Source organism: Zosterops lateralis (genome assembly GCF_965231275.1).
Source record: "Zosterops lateralis genome assembly, chromosome: 2".
In the NCBI taxonomy this organism is placed as follows: domain Eukaryota; kingdom Metazoa; phylum Chordata; class Aves; order Passeriformes; family Zosteropidae; genus Zosterops; species Zosterops lateralis.
The window spans coordinates 28,100,726-28,115,662 of NC_139763.1; the positions used below are offsets into that span (position 1 = coordinate 28,100,726).

The following is a 14,937-nucleotide window of genomic DNA, read 5'->3' on the forward strand; positions in this document are numbered from 1 at the left end:
TCTCTGCAGGGTAAGGATAAAAATATTGATTTTCACATTTGCGACTCAAATGCAATCTGACATAAGAAGTCCAAATTATTTCCCCCTTGCAGTGCATCAACAATCACAAACACAGAGAGCTTCACTCCCATCAAAATGAAGCAGCCTTGTTAATATATGATACAGAAAATAGCGCTTCATTTGCTCTGTACTTTTCAAAATGAAGGCCTGGTCCAGCAGCAGATTTTAATGCAGGCTGTGGAGGGGATAATAGAATGGTTTGGGTTGAAGAGAAGTTTGCCTTGGGCAGGGACATCTTCACCTCAATCGGATGGGTCTGAAGAGCAGCAGCTGCAGGGTGAGATTTGCCTCTGGTATGAGCTGACACCAAGGAGCATGCCACCTTTTCTTGAGAACTCTGACACATGGAACAGCCCACCAGCCCTGAAAACCCTCGGATACTTGCCAGGTCCTGCCGGAATGAAGTTTGATAATTCCTATCCTGCATGTGACAATAAGGAAAACGTGCCTTTCAGTCTTAAATAAAGTTTGGAAATTTTGACCTTTAGGCTTACACCATGCATAGTCACCAGCAATATTCCAGCCCTCCTCTCTCACTTCATCTGACTGCAAAGCTATGGCACAACTCATTTCTCCACCACCCAAAGCTAAATCCTACATGGTGACCAGACAGCCCTGTGCTAGTGCCTGAAGACATCCAGCTTCCAGCATGGCATTAAGTGAGGCTGTACAAAGCCATTTCAGAAGGGACATCACATGAGCAGGATGCCCATAGAGAAGGGGAGCCTTTTCACTTTGAAGAGAGAGAAATTGTAATTGTGAGAGAATGCAGCAGAGAGGGATCAATCCCAGGGCCGCAAGCCCTTCAGATCCCACCACACCCCACCCCACCCCCCCCCCCCCCCCCCCCCCCGCCACAGGACTGTCCTGGCTCTGTGCATTTCTTGTATTTCTTTTTTTTTTTTTTTTTTTTTTTTTTTTTTTTTTATGTGAACCTGAAACATTTTTTCAGTGTTTGAATGAGCAGGAAATCAGCCAAAGGAAAAAGACCCACTGGCCTTTAGATCATTTCAAACAATTAACAATAAACTGCTGTTCTCTGATATAATTACAGAAAACATACTTCTTTGATGCACAATAGCAAATGAGCCCACTAAAGAGGCAAAAGGAGGTAGACTTTTTTTTCTGGGAGATAAGTACTTTCTAAATAACACCTACCCTGAGGATCATATTTATACAACTAGTTCAACAAACAAGACTTTTGAAAGTCCGCTATAATCCACTAACGAGAAAAGATCAAAGAAACTAACAGGAAGGCCAGGATGCAATCAAAATATTTGATCAGTGAGTGGTTTTCTATCCAAGCCATAAACTCAAGGGCATTTCAGTGGCAGCTGTGGGAGGAGAAGCTGCTGTGAGCACCTGGAGATTATGTGGTCATGGTAGATGGAGCCCCTTAGGGGAATCCTGACACCCCACTGCCATCCCTGCATCCCTCCCTGCACAGGACACCACCAGTGCCCACCATCCCCAGCTTCCCATCATTTTCAGTGCAGCTATGTTAAACAACCAAGGGTGGAAATTTTACTCCTTCTCCTAAATCCCACCACCTCCTCCACTAAAGTTAAATATTTGGCCTTTGGTTAAACTAAATGGATTTTTGTTTTTCCTTTCAGAGCGGTCTCACGATCTCCGTGTGACCCCAGTGGGAGGACAGAGGGAGGCAGGGAGACCCCATCATGCACTCAGAACACTACCAGAGCCCAGTGAGTGTCAGCCCACTCAGTAGTAGAGAGGGGTGTAATAAGCTTTTAAATACTTCCTTTCTCCTTATTTTTTAAATAAAAAAGAGCAAGGGAAAAGCTACTGGTATTTTCTGATTTCCTCCTCACACTTTTTTTTTTTGCTTTTTTTTAAATATATACTTAGCAAACATTAAACAATTAAATGTTTGGATGCAACTCAAGGTAAACAAAAGCTTTGATAGTGTAAATTTTGAAAAAAAAATAGCAAATTCTCACTTTCTTGAAAGGCTTTACTTTTACTTATTTGTATATTCCCTAGGTTATCAGCACGCTTCCCTTTGCTTTTCTGAGGGAAACATACATGTCCTTGTAACTAGAGAAGTATGGGAAATTCTGGAAACATCCAAGTTTGTATAAACACTTAAAGCTCAGACATTCTAATACAAAACAAGTACCTCTCTGAAACAAACATCTCCAGATGTTTTCACATATTTTTATATATAGATGGATATATATATAAAGATGTGACTCAGGCACGGAAAGCCAAAAGAATGTTCTCATTTCCTGAGACTGGCTAACAAAAAGGAAAAAAAAATGTGAACGAAGGAACAAAGATTCAAAAGTCAGCTTTTTCTTAACAGCAGCAGCTTTAAAATGCTCCACTTCAAATCCTTTCTCATATAATCAGAATACTGCCTCTCTCTTGCAACTGCATAGACCCACAAAAGGAAACACAGAAAGGAGAAAAAATGTTTTCTGGGTTGTTTAAAGTACTACAGAAATGTCTCATTAGACAAGTGTCTGTCCTTGTTTCAGTTCCAGTGAAGCTCATGGACACCTCCCAACAAGCCCCTCTCCCACAGCCTGCCTTGTCTCCAGGGCACAGTGGTTGAGACAAAGCCAGCAGCCACGTGTGCTGTGGCTGCCCCACAGCTCTGTCTCTGCATGGCAGGACTCAGCCTGCAAGAGCTCACAGCATATTTTGCTCCATTTTTTTTCTCCCAACAGTACAAGTGGGTACTAACAGCGTACATACTCTGGGACCTGAATGCAACAGGTGAAGAAAGCCCATGGGCATCTCCAGATCATAAAGTCTTGTCATACCAACAAATATCAGGTGGATTTAAACAGGCATCAAGATGTGTCACTATTCTCTGTGCCCTTTCTAAACATAAACTACGTGTCATGGGGGCAGGACATGGGATTTCCTTCCTCTGAATCCTTTGAAGGTGAATGTCTGCAAACCAACTCCGTGAGAACTATGACAAAACCACTGCCAGTGTGGTTTCTCTTCAGACAGGGCAGTAGGAGGGGACAGCAACCTGTAGAGAGGACACACTCAAGTGCACTTTCCACAACAAAAAGTGAACACAATTGCCCAGACAGAATCCTTCCCCAACAATGCACAGGCAGACAGGTGATCCCTCCTCCAGTGCAACAGAGCTCGGACTCCCAATCCTGACACTGCAGCCAGGGCAGCCACAAGCAACCCCCAGACCCAGCCCAGACCACCACCAAACACTGCTCCCTCCATCTTTAAATCCCCAACACCTTGTCACAGAACTCCACTTTGCATACTCTCTCTGCATAAATCCACACTTCTGCCGAAATGGGTATTGCCACCTTTCCCAAGTTCTTTCCCATGGACATCACTGCCACCCACAAGATCAAGGAATTGATCCAGATTGAGACAAACTCCGTTTTAAATCTACATATCTACTAATCTCCCTCACCATAGGTTTTTCAGCTGACTCAGGTCCCTGGTGCTGGCACAAGAAATTTTGGGGGACAGGAATGTGTGCGCCACCCCAGGCAGCTGTAGCACAACCACATGGTTAATTAAAACATCTCTGTAATCACCACTGTCTGTGGGAAGAGCAGCTGCCCTGGCATGGCCCACAGATGGTCTGCCCTGAATCATAACACTGGCCAGAGCTGGCCATTACCAAGTGAATCTCAGCCCACTTCCAGCAGACCCTAGCAAAAATAAGTTACTTAATACATCACAAATGTCAGTCTCTCTGCCATGAAACTCAAGTCTGTCCTCCTACCAACACAGTTCAGAAGAGCGTGGTGGTCATATGCAAAGCTCAGCAATATGTGCCTATTTGCAAGCATTTCCTCATGAAAACCAGAGGGTTTTGCAAGCAGAGGCTGCTGTGCCAGTTCAGCCCTGAATCCACAGGGGCCGCCTTCCCCCTGCAGTGTCAGTGGCACTCCCTGCTCCCCTGCTTGCCAAGCGTATTTTTCATTCCTAAATCAGAGGCAGAGTGTGCCAGGAGACACCAAAGGAGGAGTCAGGGATGCTGGGTGCTGCAAGACAGGAAGCTGACAGCCAGTTCCTTGCCCCAGCCAGGCAGTGCCCAGCCCTGGTGGGGATGGCCAGGCCCCACAAAAGAGTCCTTGCAAAGTATCAAGATCCCTTTTTTCCCTCCCAGGGTTTGAAACTAATTCTCTGCATGGTTCCCTCTCCCCACATCAGTCCCACAGCTGCTGCATGTCAGTGTGGGGTCTGGACTGTAGCCACTTTGCCATGTTGTTGGCCTCCCAAATATTTGCTGGCGTTACTGCATTGCTTTGCTGTGGTCTTTCCCAGTGTCCCCAACTACAATAAAACAACATATTAATACAGAAAACCCTTTTAATTTTGAGCACCCCATGCTGCTCTGGCCACCCAGGAAATGTTCATGAAGTCATTACAATGCCTTAGTTCCCCAGATGATCCACATCAATTCCCCACCCATGATACGAACAATAAACCCCTCCTGGTTTTAACTCTGCTGTTCACACCAGTTTAGGTTTTACTCAGCCCATCCACCAGTGCGTTCTCAGTTCTTCAAACTCTTTAATGCAAGCATTTGAAACAACCCTAAATCCATGTGACTAAGCACCCACCTCCTTACTGAATTCTACAGAAGTGGCTGGTGAGGTTTTTTAATAAATCAAAAAAGTGATGAAAAGAAGGATCATCCAAGCTGGAATTCAAGAACTTATTTAACATATAAAGAAAAGTGATCAATATGAAAAACACAGAGCATAAAACCTCCTCCTGAGTGCCACCATGTTGTAATGCTATTTTTCATGCACTCTAGGGTGCTCCACACTATGCCATTTTGGCACAGGAACACGGCTTCAGGCTGTCGGGGAGGTCCACTTTGTCCATAGCTGGTCGTCGGCCACACCATCAGCTTCTGGCATCCTGGATATTGCTGATACTCACCAGATGCTGAGACAAATTCAGCAAACTGTTTGACATAAGGAGTTACTACAGCACACAAAACCAGCCAAGGAAATTACAGTACCCTGAGTTTTTTCCCCTTGCTTCTATCTGCTTAAAAAAGAGAAATCAGCATTTTCATAAAGACTTACACACCACAAGAAGGAAAATGCTGAAATAATTGCAAAGGAGCCTAATTTGAAGAAAAATATTAACCCCAGGGCACAGTCCCCTGCTGTATTTTCCCTAATTGTCAGACTGAATTAGGACCTTTCACCCTTTCTGCCCCAACACCAGCACTTCTGCACAGGCTGTTAAGGGTGATGTGCTCTGTAACACATCCTAACGCGACAAGAACAGCAGACCACATACATGGCTGCTTCTTTCACACTATGCATAGCTTAGACAAGGGAAGGCTTTGGCTATGAAAACGTGACTGTCAGTTTCATTTTCCTTGTCATCAGCACTTGCTATCATGGAGAGACCTGACATGAGTAATTTCCCCACTGACTATCAAGCTGCTTTTAGCACAGCTAATAATTAAAGCCTCCCTATATTGAAAAGTAATAAGAGATTGCATTATGCTATGGAGTGAAAAACTTTTCAACTGGGATTTGGAGAAGAACAAAGCACAGACAAATCAGGATGTGTAACCTAACACACAGCATGAAGCCACGATTGCAGGAGCTGAAAAGCTTGCCTTAAGTGCTCCAATAATAAATATTTCACTGCAACTTGAAAAAGAATTTGTTAACTGTGCAAACCACCCTCTATATATTGCAGAGCGTTAATGGTTCCCCTGCAGTAACTGTATGGAGCCAGTTCTAAGAAAAGGACCTGTGCACTACAACTGAGACCAAATTGCAGCACTACATTTAGCTTCTTATTTAGAATCCCCTGTCAAAGCCAGTAACGCCACAAAGTGCCCCCATTTTTCAGCTTCACAGTCTTCACAGTGGAATAAGAACCATAATCCAATGAGTCTAGTTTTTCAAACTAGTTTTTCAAGTGTAGTTATACTTGGAATAAAGAGGACCTAGCTTTTTCCAGTATTTTGCTGCATGCTGGCCTGTATTTCTTGCTACAAAGAAAAACTCAGTTTGTTCTAGGAAACTACAAAAGCTTAAGATAATAATGGTTCTGAATGGAGAAGCTAATGTTTTTATCTGAACCGCATATGAAACTTATTCCAATAATAACATATCAAGATGAGTTCAGCACAACCAGCTGAAAAAGCTGCCCACAAAACTCAGAGACCATTTATAAAGCAAGCAGGCACTGCCACAATGAGCTATCAGCCCCAGGCTGCACATCATGAAACCCCAAACAGCCCACCACTACCCAGCATCGACACACTGCACATCCCTCCTTACCCAAATCCCTCTCTTCTAGGACAGCCTGGTCTCCCAGCGTGATGCTGAGTGAGAAAGCTGTGCCTCAGCAATGATTGTTCGAGTGACAGCACCAGCCTGCAAGTTCCTCTAGTTGCAAAACAAAAGCCACAGGAGTGACTCAAGTTCAAAAAGCATCCATAAAACAAAGAGGGGAAAAAAAAAAAGGCTAAAAAGAAGAGTATTTCCTTGCGCATACCTGCTGACCAGATGTCTGCTGCTTTTCCATGTACCAAATCTGGAGAGAGACCTCAAATCTTTCCTCTTTCGTTTTCTTCACTAAAACTCAGATTACTTAACTCTCTATATCAGACCAAAAAGTCAAGATAAAGCACCCTTCAGGAATTTCAGCTTGTGGAGCCTTTGAGATCACTTTACATTTTGTTAAAAAGTAGGTTTGAATGAAAATGTCACATTTTTAGTGGGTTTTTAAAACCCAAAGAATCAAAACAAGAAAACACACCAATTTTTAGTTTTCCCTCCTCGTATTTTACAAAATCAAAATGTACCTTTCAAGAGTCCTACCTCTTTGTTTTGACTTCAGTGGAATGGAATCGTCTATAGAAAACCCCCTTAGCCAGACAATCTGGAAACGGCTCTTCCAGAGGAGCTGACTCCACAGTCTCTTGCCACCGCGCCACCCTGCCAGATGAGCAGAACTGCCTGTCCTGGCCGGCACCTCCCTCTGCTCACCCAAGACAAGCTTCTGTGACAGGGAACTGCACAGCACCTTCCCCTCCCTGACCACAGCACAGCCCCCTGTCCTCCATACAATTCACCCCAAAAGAACGGTGAGAGGAACAGAGGAAGCCAGCCAGTTTAGACAAGGGGCCAAATGTCCAGCCTTTACTGTGCAAACAGTTCTTATTCAGAGCACACCAGCAGCAGCAAGACTCCAGGCTGACTCTCAACTACGGGAGGATTTGCTTGGCCAGGAGGCAGCACGATTGTTCCTGCTGCTGTGAAAGGATGCTTGAGCCACCAGCTGTACCCGGGATGGCTCTGCTGCCACCAGTGTTTCCCTGGCTGTGCTGGCCAGCTGCATGCTGCTGCAGGTAAGCTCCCTGCTACTTCATCTGTGCAAGTTTCTGCAACAGGGGGCTCTAGTCCCACTTCGTCCCAAAATGTCTCGCTGTGCCAGGGGTGTAGCTTAGTTCATATCCTTGGAAGCGTGTACCAGCAGGGCAGCTGGCTCACTCCCTGGCAACTTCAGCAGAACAGATGCCAGATATGTAATTATTCTGTTTACCTGGCCAAAGAGGTGGCTCAGCCGAAGCACCTGTGTGGGTCTGAAAGAGACACAGCTACGCACAGTCGTGCCCGACTGACACTGGCAGCACAAACACTGACAACTCGGCCACGTTCAGGAATGCAGAAAGAAGCCTGGCCCGGATGCATCTACCACCCACTACAAAAGCAAGTGGCTGTTGGAACATCTGAAGAAAAAACAGTTACCTCAATATATATGGACACCTGAATCACATTATCATGTTTTTCTAAGCATGTAACTGCACTGCAGCTGGAGCAAAAGCTGGTCAAGGCTGGTGAGATGATGGCATCGCTCAGGATGGCACCACTGTAACCCAAACTCAGCCTGACTCTGCAACTGCCACAGCTTTTCTGCAAAGGTATGGCACAGAGCTGGAGGAGCCTGTAGGAGAAGTCGGGCACAGAAAAGATACGGTAGTATAAGACAGGCTATAGTTTGTGTGCCAGCAGCCATCCTGTACCTGCACTCCAAGGCAGCTACAAAATCACTTTTTCCTTCCCTCAGCTCCAGGTTTTGACATATTAGCACAACACTCTGCCAATAACTCTGCCTTAATTAGGGCCATTTCTTACCAAGAAACAACTGCACAGGGCAAGGTCTGAAACACTGAGCAGTGAGAAGAGCAGCCCTTACTTTCCGCAGTCCACCCATTAACCCGTCCCGAAGACCGGACTGCCCGGTAATTGTGGGATATACGCATAAAACATCACGAATCTCACCACATCCACACCCGAGGTTATTTAGCACGGTGCTTTTCAAACACCGCCCCGGCCGGGGCAGGGCTCAGGGCGCCGGGACCGGGCGGCGCTCAGACGGGCCGAGCGAGCGCGGCTGCGGGAGTTTGTGGCCGCGGCCGTGACTGGGCACAGGGCCCGCCCCGCGCTCTGTGGGACCGCGGGCAGCAGGGATTCCTGCCTGCCCCTCGCCGCGGCTCCGGGCTGCTCGGGACAGGGAAAAGTTTCGCCGTGGAACAGACACTTCACCGGGGGAGCAGCAGGGACATCCTGCACGGCTGCAGGCCCCGTCCCCTCGGCGGGAGCGCAGCCCGACCCCGCGGCGGCGGCGGGAAAGCGCCTTTCCCGGGCAGCCGCCGGTGACAGCGGCCCGGCCCAGACAAAGCGCCGCCTCCGGCAGCCGCCCGCCGCGGGAGGCGGGACGGGACGGGACGCGCGGGCGGCCCCGCGCCTCTCCTACCTGTTACAATTGATCCCCGCCGCCGCCGCCACCCCCAGCATCCCGGCGGCCGCCGCTCCCGCCAAGCGCTCCTCACCGGCGGCGGGAGGGGCCGGGCCGGGCCGCGGTAATGGCGCTGGGCGGCACCGCCCGCCGCCGGGGGGCGCGCTCCGCCCCGCCCCGCCCCGCCCGCTGCGCCCCCGCGCGGGGAACGAGGGGAGGTGCCGCAGGGAGACGGGATCCCACCGCCTGGCCGGGAATCAGGGGAGGCGCCCCCGGGAGATGGGATCCCACCGCCCGGGGTGGGAAATGGCATCCCCCCGCCCAGGGCGGGAATCAGGGGAGGCACTCCCGGGAGATGGGATCCCACCGCCCCGGGCAGGAAATGGACGGGAATCACTGCCAAGAGCTGGGGTCCCCCAGCCCCAAGCGCTTCCCGCTGGGCCCCCGGGAGGGGTCGTTCGCCTCCAGCCCTGCGGGAGATGCGGCGGCCGGAGCGCCCCGCAGAGTTACCTGAAATAGGCGCCTGGGAGCGGCTGTTCCTGGCTTTGTGTTTTTCAGCTGTTCTTTTTTCTCTCTCTCTCTTTTTTTTTTTTTTTTTTTTTTTTTTTTTTTTTTTTTTTTTTCTTTCCAGAGCAGAAAATTGCTGTCACAACTATTCCAAGTATTTTCACTGTTCCCTACACGTGGTTGGGTAGTGCAGGATAATTTGTAGCAGGAAAGCTGTCGCCACACCTTGGGGCGCCGAATATGCTTAGGTGAATTTTGCTGGAGCCAGAGTCTAGTTTAAATCAATATTATTTAAACATGTAACAGCATTAATAAGTAAAGGCTAGCACCTCGCTCAGGCTCAGCAGTTTAGAAAGTAAATGTAAGAAAGTTACCTCCAACGCTGCCAAACCTGGGGCCAAACCTCCTGCTTCACTTGGAGAGAAGCAACCACATTCCAAACCAGGCAAGTTCCAAAGGCAGACCTATGGACAAATGAAAGGAGCATAATAGAAAAGGTGGGATTATTGAGCTGTCTGTATCACCACCCACTGCTGTCCTTAATATCAGAACAAGGAAGTGGCGTATTGGAATGAAAAAGGCAAATATTTGCCTGCCAGGATTAAGGAAATATCTATATGGCTCTAAGAAGACAGCTCAAGGCATATGTTAAGCCAGCGAAAATCAGCATAGACAGGGATGAGTGAGCACAGATCAGAAGGAATAATTCAAACATGGAGTACATCTACTTTGGTATCCATCAGAACCAGGAAAAGAATATAAATTTTTGGGACTATGATGCACAAAAGGTAATTGATGGCTGTGCCAGAAGCATAGTTCTAGAGAAGACTACAGCTGTAGAAACAGAGACCGTCTGTCGTACTTTTGTTTGTTTATTTGTTATTTTGCTCCTTGGCAGGGTTCAGTTTTGCCTTCCAAGATGAAGAATCAAATATAGCAAGACTTTAGCATCATATTTCTGCATAAAGAGGAAAATAAAGTATATGCCTGAAAAGGGAAAGGATGGTATGCCAGAAGAGGGGGATGTGATCACTTTCCCAGTGACTCAGCACTGGTCAAGCCACACCTGATGGGCTGAGCCCAGTTCTGGGCTTCCCAGTACGAGACATGGACATACTGAAAAGGGCCCATCAAATGGCCACGAAGATTATTGAGAGACCAATAATCCTCTTCCTATGAGAAGAGACAGAGAACTGGGACTGCTTAGCCCCAAGAAGAGAAGGCTCAGAGACATCTTGCCAATTAATAAAAATATCTGAAAAGAGAGGGTACAAGAAGGACAGAGCCAGTCTCTTTTCAGTGGAGTCCATGACAGGAACAGAGGCAGGGGAAACAAGCTGAAATACAGGAGGTTCCCTCTGAACATCAGGGAAGAAATGTTCACTGTGAGAGTGACTGAACACTGGCAGAGGTTGTCAGTGGAGGCTGTGGAGCCTCCACCCTTGAAGGTACTCCACAGCAGTCTGGACGTGGTCCTAGGAATCTGGCTGTAGGTGGCTGTGCTTAAACAGAGAGGTCGGACAAGTGACCTCCAAGAGGTGCCTGCCCACCTCAACAATGGTGTGCTTATGTTGGAAAACCAATCGAAACCCCGCTCAATCAAACAACAACAACAACAAAAACAAAAAAATCCAAAACCACAAAATAACCAAAACCACAAAATAACCAAACCCAACACCAAAACACCCACCTACTTTAACGAGTCTATCAGAAAAGCTTCCTTATATCGTCTAAATAAGTAAGTACTCATTCTGTGCCAGCTGAAGGTAACACAACCCTTTTGGGTTTTTTTCTAATCGGCTTTGGGCAGTCTGCCATTACTTGCAGTCAGCTTCATGAATGTCTTTAATTAACTTCAGCTTGTCTACAAGGATTTCAGGGTCTCTCTCCTTACTGATCCTCCTGGGGAGCTGTATGAAGTGGTTGTCCCTGGCTGTTAAAGAGCAGCACCTCTGACCAGTGCAGCCTAAAACAGCAGGGAGGTGGCTGGGCAGCCATGCAACTACCAGGGCCGCAAACTTCAAAAAAGTAAATTCTGGAAATAATTAACAGGCAGTGCCAGCCAACAAGCGCAGCCCTTGTGGCGCTTCCTTTGGAGAGCACATTAATGGATTTAACAGCAAGTGAATTGCACCATGTACAGTTTTCCAGGGCTTTTAAAGATGAAATCCCTAAAGCCTAGTCTGCTAGCAATATAATCTCAAAGTAGCAAAGGCGTTCTCATAGAGAGTGGGAGAGCCTTCCCCAAACATGTACAAATGTCAAACACTAAGTACTAGCAGCTTTTGGAAAAGCTGTACCAAGAAAAGCCAGGAATTCAGTTTCCCAGTTAGCCTCCTCGGGCTCTGTGCACTTTGCAGCAAGTTTGCGCCCTGGGGTATGATTTAATTTTTTTTTTTTTTGTCTTGCTTTACAACAGAAATAACAATTCTTAATTGTTATTAATTGTCCATTACATAGTATTTGAGCATGTTGGCATTCTAATTAACTTGTAAAATTCAGTCCAGAATACTTAGGCAAGTAATTTAATAGGATTCACAAAACACATGCCACAGACTCAAAGGGAGATCATTCCTTCCATTCCAGTATAATGCAGGCTATGACAATTTTCTTCCCATGCAGTTTAAAGAAAATATTGTAATCTGCCTACTTATTTCTGCTTACAAACCCATCACAAAGTTTAACATTCTGCTGCTAATGTACTTGGCATCAGGTAGAGAAGTGCCATTATCCCCAGCAGGCAAGTCAGGAAATAGAGACAGAGATGCTGAAATTAAATTCACAAAGGAAGCATGTGGCAAAGCAGAGAATTTGGACTCCATGTCTCCAGACCAGCATATTAATCACAAAATTAATGTGGGGTGGTTTTTTTTTTCTCTCTCATTTCTCCCTTTAAGACCAGAGTAAAACAGTTTTAAATAGGCATATGCTTTTGGTGTTCTGTTTCCAGACTACTTTACATTTTCCATCACTGTTGAAATACCAAACTTATTGTACTGCAGCTGGCAGTGGCACTTTAGTGACATGGACTGGGCAATGCCAGGTTAACAGTTGGACTCTTTGATCTTTGAGGTCTTCTCCAACCTAAATGATTTTGTCACGCTTAAGTGACAGCACAGGGCCTTTACCTAGTCAGAGCTAAATGCATGATCAGCTTTGCTGACACTGAACAAGGCCATTATTGTAGGCCGGGGGAAGGAGTGAGAAAGGAAGGGTTATTAGGGACAGATGAGAAGGCAGCTGCTTGGTCAAAGAATTTGACTGCCTGTCTCTAATCACAAATACCAGCTTCTTTACATCAAGTTCTTTTTCTGGAAATGAAAAAGTATTTTATGATTTTGCCAGAGTGGTATGAAGAGACATGAGTAACTTCTAACTGTCGTAATTTGCTCTAGCTTTTGTCTTCTTCCAGAGCTTCATGCAGCTGGAGATGGTAGATTCATAGAATGGTTTGGGTTGTAAGGGACCTTAAAGAACCCGTAGTTCCAACCTCCTGCCACAGGCAGGGATGTCTTGCACTAGACCAGGTTGCTCAGAGCCCCATCCAACCTAGTCTTGAATACTTCAAGGGATGGGGCATATACAGCTTCTCTGGGCAACAGTTCCAGGGCCTCACCACCCTCACAGTAAAGAATTTCTAATATCCAGTCTAAGCCTAATCTGCCTCTGAGAACCTGTTAGCAGAGCAGCCCCATGCTTGTTTACCTTAATATAATCAATGGATTTTAATTGTTAACTGTGTCAGTGTTCATGTCACAGCTCCAAAGCTACGAAGTTAAAGCAACAGTGAAGGAAACTTTGACCCTGTAAGTAGGAATAATTTTTGAACACGAGGTGCCCAGTCAAATATTCTTAGCAAAGCTGTTAATGAATTAACAGATGAAATATTATTTAGGTTTCACATTTTTGCTCAATACTATTAATGTCACTAATCAATTGAATAAGTAAGTTTTGACCACTATTTGATATCTCTAAAAAACATTGCTATTATTAAAAACAATATGTAGTTTGCTCAGAATACTAGAAGACTTAATTTAGTGACCATTCTGACATCCATATAAAAGGAGTCAGATTTCTGCTTCATGCATTTTTAGACACACCTAGTACATTCAGCATAATTTTTTCTTGGAAGAGGGGAAACTGTGCAAAACCAAGGACTTTTATTGTTCTGTCTCAAACCTCTGCAAAATTATCAATAAAATTCCATATTTAGCAGTATAAATTTCTGCTTCATGACAAGATCAGTACTTGTACAGACACAGTAAAGGCTAAAGAAAAAACTTACAGCAGCATCACAAAGCAGGTACTTTTAGAAATAATGACTCTTGGAGATCATAGTATTACTCTCACATTTTTTAGTATAAGTGTGCAATTTTTCTATTTCAAGCGTTTTGTCATTGCAATCCCCATCTTTCCGAGATAGCTACAAAACCTTAGTTTTTTCTGTGTTTTCTGAAAATCTCTTCCTGCAAGATATCCACTATCTCCCACCACTGCAAACAACTGGTTTAACCAGTTTCCAGGAGAAAGGAAAGGCTGGTGGGTAGTCAGGGCAGGGAAAGAGAGCTGCCACACCACCAACAGGAGCTGTTTCAGGTTTTTGTCATCATCATCTGCTTTCCTCCCTGTTTCAGAGGCTGCAGCCCTCTGCCCCTGGAGCACAGGGCCCACCCACCTGTCCCCTTGCAAAGGTGGGCAGTTTCACTTGGACTGCTACAGCTGCAGGTTTAAGTCAATGCTGTGACTAGATGTGAGAGGAACATTAACTAGTCTGTATAAATACGTGGATGCTAAAGCCAAAATTATATGATTGGCATGCTCCCTTGGCAAGAGTAATGCTGAGCATCAGCAACTTAATTCCACAAAGGGGAGTAATAACAGTAAAACAGTATTTGGCTAAAAGCCTTTTTCTGGAGCTCTATAATGGTTTCTGTGCTTTTTATTTTTGAGATGCTCTGCATGCTGCAAAGGGCAAGAGAGCCAAGAGCTAATATGTATCTCCACTCCGGAAACAGTCTGAGCATTCTCAAAACAAGCTTCGATTTTCAGGCAATGAAACAATAAACCGCACTTAAATCCTATGCTCATACACAGCTGCTATCCAATATCTATCAATTTAAAACACTTTCAAAGCCTGTTGTGGGAGGACTGGGACTGTGTCCATGCCTGAAATAGCACACTGTTTTTGACACTGATTACATTTACCTTGGATTCTTAAGAAACCTTTAGGCATTCAACTGACAGCGGAAAAAAATGATTTGCCAATACCAAGGCATGCTGATTTGTTGGAGCAGTAACTGATGTGCATTTCCATACTTGTTTTAATATTCTCAGTCTTCACTATTCAATCCAGCCTGAATCCTCAGAATGAGCCTGAGAAACACAAGACAGGAAGGAAAGGAAGGAAGTTCCAGAATCTAAGATACATCTTCTCATCCTTTAGCAATGACATGATAACTTTTAGTCAAATTAATTTTAAAAGTAATAAGATTATTATTTTCCTTCCCCATAGCATATATACATTTATGTGAAAGTTGTTAGAATTTGACTGGAAGTATCAGGCTCCCTTTTTTGACTCTTATATCCATTTATTATGTCTTCTTTTCATGGCTTATGAACCCCTCTGTGAAC

The 14,937-nt window shown here is 45.5% G+C and overlaps 1 protein-coding gene across 2 annotated transcripts in view; it reads right to left on the reverse strand.

Annotated features, from left to right (window-relative positions):
- LIMS1 (LIM zinc finger domain containing 1) overlaps positions 1 to 8,916 on the reverse strand; it is a 68,260-nt gene extending 59,344 nt beyond the window's left edge. Inside the window, exon 1 of one of the 2 annotated variants that reach the window (XM_083855675.1) lies at positions 8,818 to 8,916. Coding sequence is in view for 1 of the 2 variants with exons in the window: in XM_083855674.1 (XP_083711800.1) it covers positions 8,818 to 8,858 (41 nt within the window). In the remaining variant the exon portion in view is untranslated. The remainder of the gene's footprint in view (positions 1 to 8,817) is intronic. The other variant, XM_083855674.1, reaches the window with a different exon arrangement.
- Positions 8,917 to 14,937: the final 6,021 nt, after the last annotated feature.